At 44.8% G+C, this 23,877-nt stretch overlaps 1 protein-coding gene across 5 annotated transcripts in view; it reads left to right on the forward strand.

Moving 5' to 3' along the window:
* The window catches only part of LOC115146398 (unconventional myosin-VI-like), a 120,431-nt gene that overhangs the window by 60,824 nt on the left and 35,730 nt on the right, over window positions 1-23,877 (forward strand). For all 5 annotated transcript variants that reach the window (XM_029688444.2, XM_029688445.2, XM_029688442.2 and 2 more), the window contains 13 exons: window positions 599-756; window positions 1,018-1,109; window positions 2,358-2,430; window positions 11,970-12,097; window positions 13,079-13,174; window positions 13,461-13,631; window positions 18,456-18,494; window positions 18,599-18,692; window positions 18,849-18,979; window positions 19,092-19,169; window positions 19,266-19,395; window positions 20,595-20,685; window positions 21,009-21,159. In XM_029688444.2, coding sequence (XP_029544304.2) covers window positions 599-756; window positions 1,018-1,109; window positions 2,358-2,430; window positions 11,970-12,097; window positions 13,079-13,174; window positions 13,461-13,631; window positions 18,456-18,494; window positions 18,599-18,692; window positions 18,849-18,979; window positions 19,092-19,169; window positions 19,266-19,395; window positions 20,595-20,685; window positions 21,009-21,159 — 1,432 coding nt within the window. The remainder of the gene's footprint in view (window positions 1-598; window positions 757-1,017; window positions 1,110-2,357; window positions 2,431-11,969; window positions 12,098-13,078; window positions 13,175-13,460; window positions 13,632-18,455; window positions 18,495-18,598; window positions 18,693-18,848; window positions 18,980-19,091; window positions 19,170-19,265; window positions 19,396-20,594; window positions 20,686-21,008; window positions 21,160-23,877) is intronic.

The following is a 23,877-nucleotide window of genomic DNA, read 5'->3' on the forward strand; positions in this document are numbered from 1 at the left end:
AAGGTCTATATGGAGAACCATTTTAAGGAGGCTGATCGTGAATAGATTATAGATGAGGATATGTTGAGGACTGGGGTGGGAAGTAAGCAGAAATGGTATCTGGGCCTGACTTCAACAGGTCAAAGGTTTGCTCTGAACCTGCTGCTAAAGCTCTAAGCCTGTTCAGGAGAGAAAAAACAGCAGGATACATTTTGAATAGTTTTCCAGTCCACCTTGTTAGATACCAGCCACGAGACTGGGTGCAGGATGGGGAGCACTACACCATAGCTGAACTTGTTCAGTTCAGAAGAACTATTCAACCACTTTGAATAATTGAAGCCAAGTGGTGTTGTAGAGCGCTATGGTAATGAGAGTGAGCCAAGGTTCAGGGAGTACAGTCACTTCTAATAGTGTCTCTTTTGACCTCCAGACCTCCTTGTCTTAGAAAATAGCACACTTCTACCATCCTGTAAATACTAATTAAGAAACAACTCCAACTTTCTTTGCACATTAACCTGGTGTGAGAAATGGCTGCATTGATTAAAACGGTGTATTTCTACTAAGAAGTAGCCTTGTCACAGTTTTGGCTTCTCAGTGCCCCGCTGTCTTTTCCCCCCAGGGTGCCTCTGAAGGTGGAACAGGCAAACAATGCCCGGGACGCCCTGGCCAAGGCCGTGTACAGCTGCCTCTTCGATCACGTGGTCAGGAGGGTCAACCAGTGCTTCCCCTTCAACACCTCCTCCAACTTCATTGGGGTGCTGGATATCGCTGGCTTTGGTAAGTATGTCGTTCTAGAGCCGTGAGTTTCTCAGTTTTTTCCCCCTCTGTCTGTCTTTTCTGTCTATCTAGCCATCTGACCATTAATTTATCTGGTAGGCTTTTGTTTCCGGCATGGCCTCACATAAACTATTATCTTTCTAAAAACGTTACTACCTGACTTAATTGGATATATACAGTACCAGTAACTGCCTGAAGAAGAGCATTCTTCATTCCAACACTGGACGTGGAAGATCATTTACACTTTCATGTCCCCCCCAGAGTATTTTGAGCACAACAGCTTTGAGCAGTTCTGCATCAACTACTGCAATGAGAAGCTGCAGCAGTTCTTCAACGAGCGCATACTTAAAGAGGTGAGTGATTGATGGAGACTTGTGGGGGTGGGTTTCTAGGGTTCTTTAAGCTCTGGACTCCCACTGAAGACCCAGGAGGATGCGATCTCTCCACAGACACACACAGCCTGTGCGATCTCTCCACAGACACACACAGCCTGTGCGATCTCTCCACAGACACACACAGCCTGTGCGATCTCTCCACAGACACACACAGCCTGTGCGATCTCTCCACAGACACACACAGCCTGTGCGATCTCTCCACAGACACACACAGCCTGTGCGATCTCTCCACAGACACACACAGCCTGTGCGATCTCTCCACAGACACACACAGCCTGTGCGATCTCTCCACAGACACACACAGCCTGTGCGATCTCTCCACAGACACACACAGCCTGTGCGATCTCTCCACAGACACACACAGCCTGTGCGATCTCTCCACAGACACACACAGCCTGTGCGGTCTCTCCACAGACACACACAGCCTGTGCGATCTCTCCACAGACACACACAGCCTGTGCGGTCTCTCCACAGACACACACAGCCTGTGCGATCTCTCCACAGACACACACAGCCTGTGAGATCTCTCCACAGACACACACAGCCTGTGAGATCTCTCCACAGACACACACAGCCTGTGCGATCTCTCCACAGACACACACAGCCTGTGCGATCTCTCCACAGACACACACAGCCTGTGCGATCTCTCCACAGACACACAGCCTGTGCGATCTCTCCACAGACACACACAGCCTGTGCAATCTCTCCACAGACACACACAGCCTGTGCGGTCTCTCCATAGAAGAGTCACTCTACACGTTACATTCATTATAATGGGTAATGTTTCTGTCTGTGGAGATGATTGTTTCTCTTTTCTACTGGGGAATCCTGTTTTATTCATTGATTTGCAAAGGTCTCCAATTAACAATTGATAATTTTAAGGAATTTTCACAACGTTTTAACTAGATAAACAGAGATTTGTGTCTGTTGGCCTGAAATAATCCAGATATATAAAGAAATAAAAAGCTATTTTCAGTACTTGATTCAGTAAGTCATGAGTGTTGCTAGATCTACACTAAATCAAATTTTATTTGTCACATGCGCCGAATACAACCGGTGTAGAACTTACAGTGAAATGTTTACTTACAAGCCTTTAACCAACAATACACTCTCCCTATTACGAGGATGAAAAAAGATCTGAGCCAGCATCAGTGGTTAGGAGAAACATCTTCCTACTTCAGTGTTGGCTTGCCACTCTTTCTGCAGGAGCAAGAGCTGTATCAGAAGGAGGGACTGGGAGTCAGTGAAGTTCATTATGTCGACAACCAGGACTGTATAGGTGGGTGCCACTGCCAAACCATTTTCACCTTACTCCATAGAGACATTTTTTTGTTTACAAGCAGACGTCACGTTTGACCCTTTCTGGGTCAGAACTGCGCTCACGACTTCTCATGACACAGCTGGCAGGGAAATGGATCTATGTATTATTACACAGATCTTGTTGTGTATTTATTCTGCAGTAAACTGAAGCCCATTGAGATGTCTATGCTATATTTCATTCTATGTTGGAGCTCTTACAGTATATCTACATAGATTCCAGGATTCTTCCCAGAACCTGGTTCTCACACAATCTATCTCAACTCATCAGGGTGGGAAGTCTTAACTCCCCAAGAGCAGCTTCTAAACTTTGTGTCTGTTTTAATATATGAGACAGCACACTGACAGCAAGTCTCTAGCTGATGCATACTGTACATGTACTGTAAGCTTCAGGGTCAAACATAATGTAAGGACTGGCTTTAGAAGGAGAGAGATGGGATCTGTTTCTGGACTGGTTATAGAAGGAAAGAGATGGGATCTGTTTATGGACTGGTTATAGAAGGAAAGATATGGGATCTGTTTCTGGACTGGTTATAGAAGGAAAGAGATGGGATCTGTTTCTGGACTGGTTATAGAAGGAAAGAGATAGGATCTGTTTCTGGACTGGTTATAGAAGGAAAGAGATGGGATCTGTTTCTGGACTGGTTATAGAAGGAAAGAGATGGGATCTGTTTCTGGACTGGCTATAGAAGGAAAGAGATGGGATCTGTTTCTGGACTGGCTATAGAAGGAAGGATATATGGGATCTGTTTCTGGACTGGTTATAGAAGGAAAGAGATGGGATCTGTTTCTGGACTGGTTATAGAAGGAAATATATATGGGATCTGTTTCTGGACTGGCTATAGAAGGAAGGATATATGGGATATGTTTCTGGACTGGTTATAGAAGGAAAGATATATGGGATCTGTTTCTGGACTGGTTATAGAAGGAAAGAGATGGGATCTGTTTCTGGACTGGTTATAGAAGGAAAGAGATGGGATCTGTTTCTGGACTGGTTATAGGAGGAAAGAGATGGGATCTGTTTCTGGACTGGTTATAGAAGGAAAGAGATGGGATCTGTTTCTGGACTGGCTATAGAAGGAAAGATATGGGATCTGTTTCTGGACTGGCTATAGAAGGAAAGATATGGGATCTGTTTCTGGACTGGTTATAGAAGGAAAGAGATGGGATCTGTTTCTGGACTGGCTATAGAAGGAAGGATATATGGGATCTGTTTCTGGACTGGCTATAGAAGGAAGGATATATGGGATCTGTTTCTGGACTGGTTATAGAAGGAAAGATATGGGATCTGTTTCTGGACTGGTTATAGAAGGAAAGAGATGGGATCTGTTTCTGGACTGGCTATAGAAGGAAGGATATATGGGATCTGTTTCTGGACTGGCTATAGAAGGAAAGAGATGGGATCTGGGTCTGGCTAGGGGTGGCCTCTAAGAACCAAACAGAAGGAGAGGCAAGGAGAATTGTGAGTGTGCACGTTGTAGAGATTGGAGTGGAAATCTCCAGCAGCAGGAGGAAATATAGAAACATGATTGACTTGAATCCCTGTATGTTTAACATGCTGGCCAAACCGCCCGCGCATGTTGATTTTTTTGTACCCCCACACCAGACACGATAAGGACATATATGTTGAAATATCAGAACAAACTCGGAACCAAATATATTAATTTGGCGACAGGTCGAAAGCATTAAACATTTATGGCAATTTAGCTAGCTAGCTTGCTGTTGCTAGATCATTTGTCCTGGGATGTAAACATTGGGTTGTTATTTTACCTGAAATGCCCAGGGTCCTCTACTCTGACGAATTAATCCACAGATAAAAAGGTAAACCAAATTTGTTTCTCGTCATCTCTCCTCCTTCAGGCTTCTTTTTCTTCTTTGGACTTTATATGGCGGTTGGCAACAAACTTTACGGTGCATTACTACAACCAACTTTACGGTGCATTACTACAACCAACTTTACGGTGCATTACTACAATCAACTTTAAGGTGCATTACTACAACCGACCAGAGTGTGGACGTCAGTTCATCTTACGTGGGTAATATGCTCCTAAAAACCAATGCGGAGATGGGAGAGGCCGCAAGTTCTATTTTAGCGCCTGGCCACGCAGACGCTCGCGAGCAGTGTGGGGGCAATGGCTGAATAACATGTATGTCTACATTTATTTTGCAACGCACGTGGCGTGTACGGTCTGGTCAGCATGTAATGTTGAAGGTTCATACAAGACATGAGATACAGACTGACAGAGAGACTGGCAGAGGTGCAGACTGACAGAGAAGTAGCCCTCCACAGAGCACTCGCACTTTCCAGAAACTGAGATTGGCTAAAACAGTTTGGGCTCATTCCCTACTGCTGTGGGCTTAACAATATAACTTATGCGGTGCTAGTGACTTGAGGTCACCACAACATGTGGCTCCTCATTAAACCATGAAGAATCCATAGCTGAGGACTCTGAATGGAACCGGTCAGTGTAATGAGTGACTGTCAGTGTTCTTTGAACCCCCTGAATTGGGGAGAGAGACTGAGAGACTCAGCCAAGCTGCCTGTGTTTTCACAACCCCACCTCCAGTGAATGGGATAAAACATCCCATTGGTGGCAAGGTGAACCATTTTAGATTTGTATATCAAACAGGGTTATGATTATTCAGCTGCCAGGTTAACTGGCAGCCATGAATAACGTTTATATGACTTGCAAATGACCTGCTTGGATGTCCATTTAAATATATCATCAATCTCCACCCAATTTATGCACAGGTGCCTAATAATGCAAATGTATTGGTGTGCCTCTGTCAGATCCTATTCCAAACATCATGAACTGAATGAATAATTCACTGGGACGTATTATGATGAACATCTGGATAAACAAGGCATTGTGCTTCCAATTTCAACACCCGATGCCTCAGGCCACACCGCACAGTGAAACCAGACATCTTAGGCCACACCGCACAGTGAAACCAGACGGCTCAGACCACACAGTGAAACCAGACGGCTCAGACCGCACAGTGAAACCAGACGGCTAAGACCAAATCAAAATCAAATCAAATTTATTTATATAGCCCTTCGTACATCAGCTGATATCTCAAAGTGCTGTACAGAAACCCAGCCTAAAACCCCAAACAGCAAACAATGCAGGTGTAAAAGCACGGTGGCTAGGAAAAACTCCCTAGAAAGGCCAAAACCTAGGAAGAAACCTAGAGAGGAACCAGGCTATGTGGGGTGGCCAGTCCTCTTCTGGCTGTGCCGGGTAGAGATTATAACAGAACATGACCAAGATGTTCAAATGTTCATAAATGACCAGCATGGTCGAATAATAATAAGGCAGAACAGTTGAAACCGGAGCAGCAGCACAGTCAGGTGGACTGGGGACAGCAAGGAGTCATCATGTCAGGTAGTCCTGGGGCACGGTCCTAGGGCTCAGGTCCTCCGAGAGAGAGAAAGAAAGAGAGAATTAGAGAGAGCATATGTGGGGTGGCCAGTCCTCTTCTGGCTGTGCCGGGTGGAGATTATAACAGAACGTGGCCAAGATGTTCAAATGTTCATAAATGACCAGCATGGTTGAATAATAGTAAGGCAGAACAGTTGAAACTGGAGCAGCAGCTTGGCCAGGTGGACTGGGGACAGCAAGGAGTCATCATGTCAGGTAGTCCTGGGGCATGGTCCTAGGGCTCAGGTCCTCCGAGAGAGAGAAAGAAAGAGAGAAGGAGAGAATTAGAGAACGCACACTTAGATTCACACAGGACACCGAATAGGACAGGAGAAGTACTCCATATATAACAAACTGACCCTAGCCCCCCGACACATAAACTACTGCAGCATAAATACTGGAGGCTGAGACAGGAGGGGTCAGGAGACACTGTGGCCCCATCCGAGGACACCCCCGGACAGGGCCAAACAGGAAGGATATAACCCCACCCACTTTGCCAAAGCACAGCCCCCACACCACTAGAGGGATATCTTCAACCACCAACTTACCATCCTGAGACAAGGCTGAGTATAGCCCACAAAGATCTCCGCCACGGCACAACCCAAGGGGGGGGCGCCAACCCAGACAGGCTGACCACAACAGTGAATCAACCCACTCAGGTGACGCACCCCCCCCCAGGGACGGCATGAGAGAGCCCCAGTAAGCCAGTGACTCAGCCCCCATAACAGGGTTAGAGGCAGAGAATCCCAGTGGAAAGAGGGGAACCGGCCAGGCAGAGACAGCAAGGGCGGTTCGTTGCTCCAGAGCCTTTCCTTTCACCTTCCCACTCCTGGGCCAGACTACACTCAATCATATGACCCACTGAAGAGATGAGTCTTCAGTAAAGACTTAAAGGTTGAGACCGAGTTTGCGTCTCTGACATGGGTAGGCAGACCGTTCCATAAAAATGGAGCTCTATAGGAGAAAGCCCTGCCTCCAGCTGTTTGCTTAGAAATTCTAGGGACAATTAGGAGGCCTGCGTCTTGTGACCGTAGCGTACGTGTAGGTATGTACGGCAGGACCAAATCAGAGAAATAGGTAGGAGCAAGCCCATGTAATGCTTTGTAGGTTAGCAGTAAAACCTTGAAATCAGCCCTTGCTTTGACAGGAAGCCAGTGTAGAGAGGCTAGCACTGGAGTAATATGATCAAATTTTTTGGTTCTAGTCAGGATTCTAGCAGCCGTATTTAGCACTAACTGAAGTTTATTTAGTGCTTTATCCGGGTAGCCGGAAAATAGAGCATTGCAGTAGTCTAACCTAGAAGTGACAAAAGCATGGATTAATTTTTCTGCATCATTTTTGGACAGAAAGTTTCTGATTTTTGCAATGTTACGTAGATGGAAAAAAGCTGTCCTCGAAATGGTCTTGATATGTTCTTCAAAAGAGAGATCAGGGTCCAGAGTAACGTCGAGGTCCTTCACAGTTTTATTTGAGACGACTGTACAACCATTAAGATTAATTGTCAGATTCAACAGAAGATCTCTTTGTTTCTTGGGACCTAGAACAAGCATCTCTGTTTTGTCCGAGTTTAATAGTAGAACGTTTGCAGCCATCCACTTCCTTATGTCTGAAACACATGCTTCTAGCGAGGGCAATTTTGGGGCTTCACCATGTTTCATTGAAATGTACAGCTGTGTGTCATCCGCATAGCAGTGAAAGTTTACATTATGTTTTCGAATAACATCCCCAAGAGGTAAAATATATAGTGAAAACAATAGTGGTCCTAAAACAGAACCTTGAGGAACACCGAAATTTACAGTTGATTTGTCAGAGGACAAACCATTCACAGAGACAAACTGATATCTTTCCGACAGATAAGATCTAAACCAGGCCAGAACTTGTCCGTGTAGACCAATTTGGGTTTCCAATCTCTCCAAAAGAATGTGGTGATCGATGGTATCAAAAGCAGCACTAAGGTCTAGGAACACGAGGACAGATGCAGAGCCTCGGTCCGATGCCATTAAAATGTCATTTACCACCTTCACAAGTGCCGTCTCAGTGCTATGATGGGGTCTAAAACCAGACTGAAGCATTTCGTATACATTGTTTGTCTTCAGGAAGGCAGTGAGTTGCTGCGCAACAGCCTTCTCTAAAATTTTTGAGAGGAATGGAAGATTCGATATAGGCCGATAGTTTTTTATATATTCTGGGTCAAGGTTTGGCTTTTTCAAGAGAGGCTTTATTACTGCCACTTTTAGTGAGTTTGGTACACATCCAGTGGATAGAGAGCCGTTTATTATGTTCAACATAGGAGGGCCAAGCACAGGAAGCAGCTCTTTCAGTAGTTTAGTTGGAATAGGGTCCAGTATGCAGCTTGAAGGTTTAGAGGCCATGATTATTTTCATCATTGTGTCAAGAGATATAGTACTAAAAGACTTGAGCGTCTCTCTTGATCCTAGGTCCTGGCAGAGTTGTGCAGACTCAGGACAACTGAGGTTTGGAGGAATACGCAGGTTTAAAGAGGAGTCCGTAATTTGCTTTCTAATAATCATAATCTTTTCCTCAAAGAAGTTCATGAATTTATCACTGCTAAAGTGAAAGTCATCCTCTCTTGGGGAATGCTGCTTTTTAGTTAGCTTTGTGACAGTATCAAAAAGGAATTTCGGATTGTTCTTATTTTCCTCAATTAAGTTAGAAAAATAGGATGATCGAGCAGCAGTAAGGGCTCTTTGGTACTGCACGGTACCGTCCTTCCAAGCTAGTCGGAAGACTTCCAGTTTGGTGTGGCGCCATTTCCGTTCCAATTTTCTGGAAGCTTGCTTCAGAGCTCGGGTATTTTCTGTGTACCAGGGAGCTAGTTTCTTATGAGACATTTTTTTAGTTTTTAGGGGTGCAACTGCATCTAGGGTATTGTGCAAGGTTAAATTGAGATCCTCAGTTAGGTGGTTAACGGATTTTTGTCCTCTGGCGTCCTTGGGTAGGCAGAGGGAGTCTGGAAGGGCATCAAGGAATCTTTGTGTTGTCTGTGAATTTATAGCACAACTTTTGATGTTCCTTGGTTGGGGTCTGAGCAGATTATTTGTTGCAATTGCAAACGTAATAAAATGGTGGTCCGATAGTCCAGGATTATGAGGAAAAACATTAAGATCCACAACATTTATTCCATGGGACAAAACTAGGTCCAGCGTATGACTGTGACAGTGAGTGGGTCCAGAGACATGTTGGACAAAACCCACTGAGTCGATGATGGCTCCGAAAGCCTTTTGGAGTGGGTCTGTGGTCTTTTCCATGTGAATATTAAAGTCACCAAAGATTAGAATATTATCTGCAATGACTACAAGGTCCGATAGGAATTCAGGGAACTCAGTGAGAAACGCTGTATATGGCCCAGGAGGCCTGTAAACAGTAGCTATAAAAAGTGATTGAGTAGGCTGCATAGATTTCATGACTAGAAGCTCAAAAGACGAAAACGTCATTTTTTTTGTAAATTGAAATTTGCTATCGTAAATGTTAGCAACACCTCCGCCTTTGCGGGATGCACGGGGATATGGTCACTAGTGTAGCCAGGAGGTGAGGCCTCATTTAACACAGTAAATTCATCAGGCTTAAGCCATGTTTCAGTCAGGCCAATCACATCAAGATTATGATCAGTGATTAGTTCATTGACTATAATTGCCTTTGAAGTAAGGGATCTAACATTAAGTAGCCCTATTTTGAGATGTGAGGTATCATGATCTCTTTCAGTAATGACAGGAATGGAGGTGGTCTTTATCCTAGTGAGATTGCTAAGGCGAACACCGCCATGTTTAGTTTTGCCCAACCTAGGTCGAGGCACAGACACGGTCTCAATGGTGATAGCTGAGCTGACTACACTGACTATGCTAGTGGCAGACTCCACTATGCTGGCAGGCTGGCTAACAGCCTGCTGCCTGGCCTGCACCCTATTTCATTGTGGAGCTAGAGGAGTTAGAGCCCTGTCTATGTTGGTAGGTAAGATGAGAGCACCCCTCCAGCTAGGATGGAGTCCGTCACTCCTCAGCAGGTCAGGCTTGGTCCTGTTTATGGGTGAGTCCCAGAAAGAGGGCCAATTATCTACAAATTCTATCTTTTGGGAGGGGCAGAAAACAGTTTTCAACCAGCGATTGAGTTGTGAGACTCTGCTGTAGAGCTCATCACTCCCCATAACTGGGAGGGGGCCAGAGACAATTACTCGATGCCGACACATCTTTCTAGCTGATATGCACGCAGAAGCTATGTTGCGCTTGGTGATCTCTGACTGTTTCATCCTAACATCGTCGGTGCCGACGTGGATAACAATATCTCTAATCTCTCTACACTCGCCAGTTTTAGCTTTAGCCAGCACCATCTTCAGATTAGCCTTAACGTCGGTAGCCCTGCCCCCGGGTAAACAGTGTATGATCGCTGGATGATTCGCTTTAAGTCTAATACTGCGGGTAATGGAGTCGCCAATGACTAGAGTTTTCAATTTGTCAGAGCTAATGGTGGGAAGCTTCGGCGTCTCAGACCCCGTAACGGGAGGAGTAGAGACCAGAGAAGACTCGGCCTCTGACACCGACCCGCTGCTTAATGGGGAAAACCGGTTGAAAGTTTCTGTCGGCTGAATGAGCGACACCGGTTGAGCGTTCCTACAGCATTTCCTTCCGGAAACCGTGAGAAAGTTGTCCGGCTGCGGGGACTGTGCCAGGGGATTTATACTGCTATATGTACTTACTGGTGGCACAGACGCTGTTTCATCCTTTCCTACACTGAAATTACCCTTGCCTAACGATTGCGTCTGAAGCTGGGCTTGCAGTACAGCTATCCTCGCCGTAAGGCGAGCACAGCGGCTGCAATTAGAAGGCATCATGTTAATGTTACTACTTAGCTTCGGCTGTTGGAGGTCCTGACGAATCGTGTCCAGATAAAGCGTCCGGAGTGAAAAAGTTGAGGAAAAAATAAATAAATATATGAACGGTAATTAAAAAGTGAAAACCGTAAAGTTGTCAGGTAGCAAAATAGGTTGGCAACAAAACGCACAGCAACTCGAAAACAAGACCACACAGTGAAACCAGACGGCTAAGACCGCACAGTGAAACCAGACGGCTAAGACCGCACAGTGAAACCAGACGGCTAAGACCGCACAGTGAAACCAGACGGCTAAGACCGCACAGTGAAACCAGACGGCTAAGACCGCACAGTGAAACCAGAAGGCTAAGACCGCACAGTGAAACCAGACGGCTAAGACCGCACCGCACAGTGAAACCAGACGGCTCAGACCACACCGCACAGTGAAACCAGATGGCTAAGACCGCACCGCACAGTGAAACCAGACGGCTCAGACCACACCGCACAGTGAAACCAGACATCTTAGGCCACACCGCACAGTGAAACCAGACGGCTCAGACCACACCGCACAGTGAAACCAGACATCTCAGACCACACCGCACAGTGAAATCAGACATCTCAGACCACACCGCACAGTGAAACCAGACATCTCAGACCACACCGCACAGTGAAACCAGACATCTCAGGCCACACCGCACAGTGAAACCAGACATCTCAGACCACACCGCACAGTGAAACCAGACATCTCAGGCCACACCGCACAGTGAAACCAGACATCTCAGACCACACCGCACAGTGAAATCAGACATCTCAGACCACACCGCACAGTGAAACCAGACATCTCAGACCACACCGCACAGTGAAACCAGACATCTCAGGCCACACCGCACAGTGAAACCAGACATCTCAGGCCACACCGCACAGTGAAACCAGACATCTCAGACCACACCGCACAGTGAAACCAGACATCTCAGGCCACACCGCACAGTGAAACCAGACATCTCAGACTACACCGCACAGTGAAAGACAGACACAAAAGTTGTCCATGTTCCCGGGGAATGCATATGGCTTCACACAGTAACACTGACAAACTTTTTAAAATGCTGATGGCATTACAACATTAGGAGCGCAGGACTTTTTACATTTAATTTCCTTCTTTAGGATCAATAAAGAACTTTCTTATCTCAATAATTGGACTTGAACTGAACATGCTGCTGACTGCATCCGTAATAATGCATCTTATTTATTCCCATAGACCTGGTGGAAGCCAAGCTGGTGGGCATCCTGGACATTCTGGATGAAGAGAACCGCCTACCACTGCCCAGCGACCAGCACTTTGCAGAGGCCATCCACAGCAAGCACAAAGACCACTTCAGACTGACGGTGAGAGCTTTGGGTAGAAGTTGCCTGCAGGCACGTATCTGGGATCAGTTTACCCATCCTGGATCCTAACTTGAACCGTTTATATTGAAAAATGCTAAACTGACCTTGGTTCAGCTTTTAGTCAACTGATACTGCCTTGTCTAACTAGATCTTCATGCCTAGGGGTCAGAATGGTATTATAATAGACATTCTGCTACTTTTTCTATGTGAAACACGAGAACTATTGTGAACCAGCAGGCCCATTCCCTTAGGGAACTTTTGTTCCTTTTTCTATACATTTTTAGCAGGTGTAAAAATCCTGTTTGAAATGCTGCATTGGTATTAATCCAGACCAAAGGATTAGACTGGGTCGGCTGTTTTTAGGTGATATTAATCATCCCTTTCATATTGAAAAGAATATTCTCTCAGTTGTTTATGGTTGTATAATATTAATCATAATGCCATACCACCAGAGCTAGGTGAGTATCCTTTTATAAATAGTATCCACGCACAATGTAAAATCATACTGTTAGCGCTGGTCATGCAAATTGATGAGGGTCTTATAGACATGTACACACACACCAACACACCCACATACACACACACCTACACACACATTCACACCAACACGTACACATGCACACACACACACGTATACGCACACACAACGCACGTACACACACGAACCCACCAACACACATACACACACATACAGACACACCAACACATACATACACACACACCAACACACATACACGCCAACACTAACCCACATACACACTTACACACATTCACACACACACACCAACACAAATTCACACACACACACACTGACGCGCACACACCGATGTGCACACCGACGCCCGCACACACACACACACTGACGCGCACACACACACCGACATAGAGACACACACACACCGACACAGCAACACATATATACACACACCAACACATTATGTAAAGAGGGTATAATATATTATGTTGCTGCTGTCTCTTCAGGTTCCTAGGAAGTCCAAGCTGGCTGTCCACAGGAACGTCAGAGATGATGAAGGATTCATCGTCAGACACTTTGCCGGAGCAGTGTGCTACGAGACGGTAACCGTCATGCACGTCGATGGTTACATGTCGATTTGCTCTTGGATGATTGGTTCATAACACTACGTCAACCTGTACTCCGTTATATCTCAAACGTGGTGTAACCATTAAAAGAAAAGACATTTAAAAAAAAAAGTTTAATAAATGTTTTCATTACAATATACAGCTGCTGCTGGTAATAGTCTTCTCCGCTTGTTAGCAGTAGCGCACATGGCAAAGTCTGTTAATGAAATGTTTTGTGTATGCGTGGGTATTTGTGTGTGTGTGTGTGTGTGTGTGTCTGCAGACCCAGTTTGTAGAGAAGAATAATGATGCTCTCCATATGTCCTTGGAGAGCCTGGTGTGTGAGTCCAAGGATAAGTTTGTGAGGGAGCTTTTTGAGAACTCCAACAACAGCAAGGACTCCAAACAAAAGGCTGGCAAACTCAGCTTTATCAGTGTGGGCAACAAATTCAAGGTGAGGAAAGAGACTGTAGCAGCATTTGGTTCTGAGATGTCACTTTGATTTTAAAATGAATTCTTCTAGTTCAAGTTAATTTGTGTAAGTGTTTTTTCGGGTCGTCCAAGTCCAAACAGTGAAAATACATTTTCGGGATGGAAAAACTTTCAGTGTAAAATATTTTTTAAGAATATAATCTTTGAGAACTAAAAATCACCAAAATAAAAGACAGTGAGGGAGAATTGAAAATTAATAAAAACAATGAATTTATCAATATAGGTTTTATGTTTGAGCAAAAGAACACAGCATTAGCCAGAATAATTGAATCGCAGGAAATGTGCTTTAAAACTGCAAGCATTTCTCTCAGCTCCAAGGAGAAATTGTAGATTTGCAGGAAATGTGCCAAGATAGCCTCTAAAGTTGTCTCAAATTCAGACGGGCCCTGTCGGGCCCCAAGTCCCTTTTTGATCCAGAGTAAGAATCTGGTGTTTAGTTTGTAGTCTAATCATTTTCCCTATTGCTTATTTCAGATGTTTTCTGACACAATGGTAGAGAAAACTGTGTACAATTTCCTACTTTGACCTTTGAACTTCTAACCCCTTTCCTCTCCCTGCCGTTCTCCTTGCCACTCTTCTTCCATCCCTCCTTTCCTGTAGGCCTCTTCCAGTCTCCCACCTCTTTTCCTGAGAAATCCTTCCTTTGTGGAAAAAGTTGGATAAAGTCAGCTAGAGAAAGGGTATGAAAAAGTCAGAAAGCAGCACAGGGCTAAAAGTAAGTCACAAAGAAGTATAGCATCAGCCAGGGACAGAAGGTAACTTGTCTCAAATCAAATATTATTTGTTACATACACATGGTTAGCAGATGTGCGAGTGTAGAGAAATGCTTGTGCTTCTAGTTCCGACAATGCAGTAACAACCAACGAGTAATCTAACCTAACAATTTCGCAACAACTACCTTATACACACAAGTGTAAAGAAATGAAGAATATGTACATAAAGATATACAATATGAATGAGTGATGGTACAGAACTGCATAGGCAAGATGCAGTAGATGGTATTGAGTACAGTATATACATATGAGATGAGTAATGTAGGGTATGTAAACATATAAAAGTGGCTAGTGATACGTTTTTTACATCAATTTTTCCATTATTAAAGTGGCTGGAGTTGAGTCAGTATGTTGGCAGCAGCCACTCAATGTTAGTGGTGGCTGTTTAACATTCTGATGGCCTTGAGATAGAAGCTGTTTTTCAGTCTCTCTGCACCTGTACTGACCTCGCCTTCTGGATGATAGCGGGGTGAAACAGGCAGTGGCTCGGGTGGTTATTGTCCTTGATGATCTTTATGGCCTTCCTGTGACATCGGATGGTGTAGGTGTCCTGGAAGGCAGGTAGTTTGCCCTCGGTGATGCGTTGTGCAGACCTCACTACCCTCTGGAGAGCCTTACGGTTGTGGGCGGAGCAGTTGCCGTACCAGGCGGTGATACAGCCCGACAGGATGCTCTCGATTTTGCATCTGTAAAAGTTTGAGTGCTTTTGGTGACGAGCCAAATTTCTTCAGCCTCCTGAGGTTGAAGAGGCGCTGCTGCGCCTTCTTCACCAAGCTGTCTGTGGGTGGACCAATTCAGTTTATCCGTGATGTGTACGCCGAGGAACTTAAATCTTACTACCCTCTCCACTACTGTCCCGTCGATGTGGATAGGGGGTGCTCCCTCTGCTGTTTCCTGAAGTCTACGATCACCTCCTTTGTTTTGTTGACGTTGAGTGTGAGGTTATTTTCCTGACACCACACTCCGAGGGCCCTCACCTCCTCCCTGTAGGCCGTCTCCTTGTTGTTGGTAATCATGCCTACCACTGTAGTGTCGTCTGCAAACTTGATGATTGAGTTGGAGGCGTGTATGGCCACGCAGTCGTGGGTGAACAGGGAGTACAGGAGAGGGCTCAGAACGCACCCTTGTGGGGCCCCAGTGTTGAGGATCAGCGGTGTGGAGATGTTGTTACCTACCCTCACCACCTGGGGGTGGCCCGTCAGGAAGTCCAGTACCCAGTTGCACAGGGCGGGGTCGAGACCCAGGGTCTCGAGCTTGATGACGAGTTTGGAGGGTACTATTGTGTTAAATGCTGAGCTGTAGTCGATGAACAGCATTCTCACATAGGTATTCCTTGTCCAGATGGGTTAGGGCAGTGTGGTTGCGATTGCGTCATCTGGACCTATTTTGGCGGTAAGCAAATTGGAGTGGGTCTAGGGTGTCAGGTAGGGTGGAGGTGATATGGTCCTTGACTAGTCTCTCAAAGCACTTCATGATGACGGGAAGTGAGTGCTACGGGGCAGTAGTCGTTTAGCTCAGTTACCTTAGCTTTCTTGTGAACAGGAACAATGGTGGCCTCTTGAAGCATGTGGGAACAGCAGACTGGGATAAGGATTCATTGAATATGTCCGTAAACACACCAGCCAGCTGGTCTGCGCATGCTCTGACGACGCGGCTGGGGATGCCTTCTGGGCCAGCAGCCTTGCGAGGGTTAACACGTTTAAATCTTTTACTCACGTCAACTGCAGTGAAGGAGAGTCCGCAGGTTTTGGTAGCAGGCCATGTCAGTGGCACTGGATTGTCCTCAAAGCGAGCAAAGAAGTTGTTTAGTCTGTCTGGGAGCAAGACATCCTGGTCCGCGACGGGGTTGGTTTTCTTTTTGTAATCCGTGATTGACTGTAGACCCTGCCACATACTCTACTTTGTCTCTATACTGACGCATAATTTGTTTGATTGCCTTGCGGAGGGAATAGCTACACTGTTTTCGGTCATGTTTCCGGTAACCTTGCCCTGGTTAAAAGCAGTGGTTCGCGCTTTCAGTTTTGCGCGAATGCTGCCATTAGTCCACGGTTTCAGGTTTGGGAATGTTTTAATAGTTGCTGTGGGTACGACATCGCCGATGCACTTGCTAATAAACTCGCTCACCTAATCAGCGTATTCGTCAATGTTGGTGTTTGACGCAATGCGGAACATATCCCAATCCACGTGATCGAAGCAATCTTGAAGCGTGGAATCAGATTGGTCGGACCAGCGTTGAACAGACCTGAGTGCGGGAGCTTCCTGTTTTAGTCTCTGTCTATAGGCAGGGAGCAACAAAATGGAGTCGTGGTCAGCTTTTCCGAAAGGAGGGCGGGGGGGTTCTTATATGCGTCGCGGAAGTTAGAAGAACAATGATCCAGGGTTTTACCAGCCCTGGTAGCACAATCAATATGCTGATAGAATTTAGGGAGTCTTGTTTTCAGATTAGCCTTGTTAAAATCCCCAACTACATTGAATGCAGCCTCAGGATATGTGATTTCCAGTTTACATAGAGTAAAGTTTGTTCATGGCCATCGATGTGTCTGCTTGGGGGGAATATATGCGGCTGTGATTTTTATCGAAGAGAATTCTCTTGGTAGATAATGCGGTCGACATTTGATTGTGACGAATTCTAAGTCAGGTGAACAGAAGGACTTGAGTTCTTGTATGTTGTTATGATCACACCACGTCTCGTTAGTCACAAGGCATACCCCCCCGCCCCTCTTCTTACCAGAAAGATGCTTGTTTCTGTCGGCGCGATGCGTGAAGAAACCAGGTGGCTGTACCAACTCCGATAGCGTGTCTCGAGTGAGCCATGTTTCTGTGAAGCAAAGAACGTTAGTCTCTTATGTCTCTCTGGAATGCTACCCTTGCTCGGATTTCATCAACCTTGTTGTCAAGAGACTGGACATTGGCGAGTAGTATGCTCGGGAGAGGTGCGCGATGTGCCCGTCTCCGGAGCCTGTCCAGAAGACCGCTTCGTCTGCCCCTTTTATGGTGTCGTTGTATTGGATCGCCGGCTGGGATCCGATCCATTGTCCTGGGTGGTGGGCAAAACACAGGATCCGCTTCGGGAAAGTCGTATTCCTGGTCGTAATGAGGGTGAGTTGACGTTGCTCTTATATCCAGTAGTTCCTCCCGACTGTATGTAATGAAACCTAAGATTACCTGGGGTACCTATGTTAGAAATAACACGTAAACAAAACAAAATACTGCATAGTTTCCTAGGAATGCGAAGCGTGGCGGCCATCTCTGTCATTGTTGATTGTTTCGATAACCCAATACTGCATCAGTAGATGCGCACACACAGCACCCATTGCTGTTTTCCTATCATACTCCTCCTCCACCTGTCTTCCTGTATGGTCTGTTTGTGTGTGGGGATGCTTGAGTTGACGCTTTTATTAATAATTCATCACATAAGACATGAAAAAATTACCTGAGTGTAGCATTGTAGAGAAAAAAGCAAGACGGATCTATTCAGTTTGATTACAAACAGATATGCTTTTATTAATAAAACATCAAATAACATTAGAAAAGTTAGGCAATGTGAGGCAATCTATTGCAATGCAATGCTGTGAGGAAGGGAACATAGGTAAGTTTGATTTTGATTTTTTTATATGTTTTAAAATATTTATCTCTACTATCACCAGTGAAATATTGCCAAGTTGGGTCTTACATACAGTCATTCTCTTGCGTTGCATAAAAGTATCTACATAGCACAGTTTCAGTAAATGTTTTATATAATTTGCGAAAACATTCAATTTGGTTGATGTGGCTTCTGCAGAATCCTCCTGAGTCATGCATGGATCTTTTTTTGTCTTTCTGTGTGCTGTTATCCCTCACCTGTCTTACTTTCTATTGGGTATGTCAGCATTATAACTAATGTTCTTTTCAGTTTTAAATGTGCAACGTCAAATATATGACCAATTTGTTTGTAAGTGCTCCTAAGGACCTTGTTGTGTGGTGGGACTCAGACGAAGTATTAAACACGCTTCTTTTTCTGCCTGCCTTCACAGACCCAGTTGAATGTACTTTTGGAGAAGCTTCGCAGCACTGTGAGTATCTGTGTCGCCATATCTGATGTCTTCTCTCTCACACTGGTAGTCATCAACTGAACTCAGATTGCATTTGATAGATATGTTTTACCTGTCTTTCAAAGGGTTCCAGCTTCATTCGCTGTGTGAAACCCAACTTGAAGATGGTGAGCCACCAGTTTGAAGGAGCCCAGATTCTGTCTCAGCTGCAGTGTTCAGGTATTGGCTAGGAGAGGAAGATCATACTCGCAGAACTATTATTAACATATTCACAGAAAAAAAAAGTTTCAAATGCAGTAGTTCATTATCCGTTATGAAGATTACTACGGATACACACACGTACACAAACACCATTCTCTCCCCTTTCCTCACCAGGCATGGTGTCAGTGCTGGACTTGATGCAGGGAGGCTTCCCCTCCAGAGCTCCCTTCCATGAGCTCTACAACATGTACAAACAGTACATGCCTGACAAGCTCACACGACTGGACCCCAGGCTCTTCTGCAAGGTGGGTGGCTCCCCCAAGATCAGCATTCCATTTCATATAAACCTTGTATTATTCAGATGTTTATACTTTTAGAAGACTTTGACTGGGGTTTTTTGTTCTTGTTCCTCTGCAGGCTTTGTTCAAAGCGCTGGGGCTGAATGAGAATGACTACAAGTTTGGTTTGACCAGAGTGTTCTTCCGCCCTGGGAAGGTAAGCACTGCTTTCAGCTCTCTTTTTAATGCGCATGAATGTCATACGGGCCAAATGACCTAGAGTAATTCTCTTGATGTCCTGCTTCGTGGTCAGTTTGCGGAGTTCGACCAGATCATGAAGTCGGACCCGGACCACCTGGCAGAGCTGGTGAAGAAGGTCAACCAGTGGCTGGTCGTCAGCCGTTGGAAGAAGGTCCAGTGGTGCTCCCTTTCTGTCATCAAATGTACGTCAACACCCCTGACTCATACTCGCACTGAGCTGGACAATGTACTGTCGAACAATAGCACTCCTCCTAGTTAACAATAATAATGGATTTAGTTGTTAGGGACCGATACAATGAAAAGATTAACACGTTGCACCCTCATGCTTTAGGTTGAGCTAATTTGCAGCGTTATGTGTTAGGTTGAGCTAATTTGTAGCATCATGCTTTAGGTTGAGCTCATTTGTAGCGTCATGCTTTAGGTTGAGCTGATTTGCAGCATCAGTCCTCCCTACATGGGCTTTAAAATGGTGGAAAAGACCAAACTAACTTCTCAAACAAAACAGCCAATATAATGAAAAGGGTTCAAATGATTTCTGCTGAGTCAGGAGTTGTTAAACTTTTCATAACTTTACATAATTTTGCCTCTACTTCTTCGCAGGGCAAGATGTTGAGAAATAGATTTTTTCCCCCTCCATTTAGTCAAACACTGATTACCACACTCCGGCAGCTGTATTCTGCTACCATAGTTCTTATGTTTCTCTTTTCTATTGCTCGAGGCAATCTTTCACACTAAAAGCAGTTCCTTGGACCATTACCCTCCGTGCCAAGTTATATTGATTTTCCCTCCCATTTAACAAAGTGCAGCACCGGCAGTGCTTATTAGGGTAAAGTATCAAATCGATGATATCACGTTGTAAGTAATAACTGTAGACTGCCTCGGCCCACCAGTTACCTGCTTTTTTCACCGTCAGGATATCCCATATCCGAGGATATATGCATTGTGATGGCTGGCTGCTCTTCCATTTTTATTCCCCCCCAAAAAAATTCAAATGTAATATCCTTATTAAGAGTTGTGTGTGGCTTTATCTCTGTGTGAATTGGCCCAATATCAAGTCAAATCAAATTTTATTGGTCACATACACATGGTTAGCAGATGTTAATGTGAGTGTAGCAAAATGCTTGTGCTTCTAGTTCCGACAATGCAGTAGTATCTATCAAGTAATCTAACAAATTCACAACTACCATATACACCCAAATGTAAAGGGATGAATAATAATATGTACATATAAATATATGGATGAGTGATGTCCATGCGGCATAGGCAAGATGCAGTAGATGGTATAGAACAGTATATACATATGAGATGAGTAATGTAGGATATGTTGACAATACTACGTTGACTAGATTTGACCATTTATTCCCCCCCCCCCCCCCCCCAGTGAAGGAGAAGATGAAGTATCGTGCCTCTGCCCTTGTTAAGATTCAGAAGACCGTCCGCATGTGGCTCTGTAAGAAGAAACATAAGCCACGGTGGGTGTACACACACACACACACACGCCTGCGCGCACACACATTATCTTTATTTAAAAGTGCTTCACACTCTGTGCCTTTTGATGGCTTCTCCACATTCTGCAGTTAGAAGTTCAAATCAATCTGGAGAGCTCAGCCGTGACTCGTGGCCGGCTCTGTCACCGTATTGCATTTGGAAAATATATATTGCTTTGGTGAATGCATCCATCCGGGTGATGGCTTTTTGAATTGTTTTGTTATCATGGTATTCTGACTGTGTGTATGTGCACGTGCGAGCGTGCTCACACTAACGTGTGTGTGCGCGTGGGCTCATACGGCCACAGCGTCGACGGCATGGTGAAGGTGCGTAACCTGAAGTTGCGTATGGAACGCTTCAACGAGGTGGTGGGTGCTCTGAAGGAGGGCAAGCAGGAGATGGCCCAGCAGGTCCAGGAGCTGGGGGCCTCCATCGACACCTTCATGGCCAATATCAAGGTGAGGAGGGCTCTCCTAGGCACAGATCTTTGATCAGCTTCCCATGCCCCATTCCTTACCTTAAAGGTTCCAATGCACCTGTTTTTATCTCAATATCAAATCATTTCTGACTAACAATTAAACACATTACTGTGATTTAGTTTTCAATTAAAATGGTAAAAAATAGCTTCTTAGCAAAATTCTAGGACTGTCTGGGAGTTGTTTGAGTGGGGATAACTGAAAACTAGCTGTTATTGGCAGAGAGGCTTTTCTTCTTGGTTTGTAACTAATTTACTGCCTGGTAAGGCCAAAACAGGCTGAAATGTCAGACGGTCTTTTCAAACAACTCTTATACTGAAAGTGCATTAGCATAATTTTCACAATTTCACAGTATTATTTCAACCTCAGTGTGTGTAAATACATATAAAGCACAGGGAAATCATGTTTTTGGACTGTACTAGGACTTTAGCCATTAGTGGGGAAAATATCAAACGGACCCAGGTCTATGGCAGAACGATTTTTTTCTTGAGTGGATGGTCAGGGGGCCGGAACATAATTACTAATAATTTGTATACTGCAAATTGACCACAAGAAGCCCAAAGAGATATTTGCCTCAAACATCATTTCAAACCTTCCTTAATTTGTATACACATATCACTCTATTATGCGTGGGAATACTTTGCAACAGATTTCCAAAATTAAAATAACTTGGAGCTGGTTTGCTTGTGTTTTTACAAACTTTTATGTCGAACAATACAAATTTAAATTGCACAGAAAACTTGGGGGTCAAATAAAATCACCCATGGGCCAAATTCAGCCGGTGGGCCTCCAGTTTAGGAACACTAGTCTAGGGCCATCTTCATCCTACACCAAGGAGGCCAGGGTGACTCCGGGTGCATTCATAAATTCGCTCTCGGAATAACTGATGAATTTACGAACGCTCAATATGACCGGTGTCAGTAAACCTTAGCAAAAAAAAAACGTAATTAAATTGTTGCCAGCAGCACAGTTACAGTCACCAATGGATAACATGAGAACAGCCTAACCAGCTCTACTAGGGTAAGAAAAATATCCAGAGTGAGGTGTTCTCTCATTTATGTCTGGAAGTAGCTATCAAGCTATCTAACTTTAGCCAGTTCGCTTGGGTGCTTGACTGCCGTTGTTAGGTCAGAACGCTCGGTTCAACCCTACTCTTTGGCCAGATCGTCCAGTGTGGCTCTGAACACTCCGAGAGCGAAACGCTCTGAAATTCCGAACGGACAATCTGACAGCGCTCTGAATTTACGAGAGTGAATTTACGAACACACCCTAATATGTCTTAACTTTCTAATCTAATCCCGCTGATCTCATCACATCTCTCTCTAATCTCATTTCATCTCCCTGTCATCTTGTCAGGGAGCCATTTCCTGGGGTTGTTTTGATCCATAATCTTTTAAAATGGCTAAATACGGTAATGGTTCTCCCCTCTATTCTTCTGCTATAAACATCAGTCGGTATATGGTAAGGGATTTGTATTTATTATGGATCCCCATTAGCAGCTACTCTTCCTGGGGTCCGACAAAACTAAGGCAGTTATACAATTTTAAAAACATTACAATACATTCATAGCCGATTTCACATCATTCTAAGTGTGTGCCCTCAGGCCCCTACTCCACTACCACATATCTACAGCACAAAATCCATGTGTACGTGTGTGTGTGGTGCTTATGTTATCGTGTGTGTGTGTGTGTTGCTTTACAGTCCCCGCTGTTTCATTTCTCAAATGAGTTGCCAAACTTTACATCATTTTGGCTGTATTTCTTCAGGGAAAGAGGTTGAGAAATACTGTGTTTTTCCTGTCCATTTAATCGAACACTCCCCTCTCTCCCTCTGCTAGAAACATCAGTCTCCACTCGGGAGACTAGATGACTGGCATCCGAGCAGAACATTTTCCACATGAGCCAATGTTTCTAGCCTCCTCTTTTTGTCTCCCTCGCTCCCTAGTTCAGTCACCTCTGTGCATCTGCCCGACCCTGCGCTCCTCTGTTAGCCCATTGGCATCTGCTCTGTGTTCACCAGCTAATGATGCTATTCCTAGCCCTTTATGACTACACCTAGTGTAGCATCGCTAAGGGCCTAGCATAGCATCGCTAAGGGCCTAGCGTAGCATCGCTAGCTGAATTATACAATAGTCATAAACAATAGCTGTCAGTCAGCTTGTCATTTCCCCCTGTGGTGTCTGTCTGAACCACGTCAGGGAAATCAATCCACCCTATACCCCCCACTGATAGACAGGGTGTGACACCGAGGTGACCAGGGCAGCAGTGGTAGCAGGTGGCGGTGGGGCTCTGAGTCGATGTCTCTCTGGTTAGCTTATTGAATAGATCTGGAGGGTGTCACAACCCTAAACAGACAAGGGGATTTCTGCCAGGCCCACTGCGGAGGGCTGCCCCTCTCACTTCCTGGAATCGGACAGTTTTAATTACACCACTTGTATAGGAAACAAGGATTAAATGAGAAAAAGTTTAATTAAATGAGATTCTGGGATATTGGGAATTGGATGTTACTTTTGGCATATTCCCCATACACTGAAAAATCTCAAATGCCTGTGTTAGTCGGTGCGCTCAGCAGTGTTAATAGGGACGGTAGTAGCACATATTGGGAATCATAACCAATGATTAACAAGGTTTAGTCTATGAAGGCATATGTTGTCTACATTGTATTCAGACCCCTTGACATTTTCAACATTTTGTTACTGAA

This window comes from Oncorhynchus nerka, linkage group LG18 (assembly GCF_034236695.1).
Source record: "Oncorhynchus nerka isolate Pitt River linkage group LG18, Oner_Uvic_2.0, whole genome shotgun sequence".
In the NCBI taxonomy this organism is placed as follows: domain Eukaryota; kingdom Metazoa; phylum Chordata; class Actinopteri; order Salmoniformes; family Salmonidae; genus Oncorhynchus; species Oncorhynchus nerka.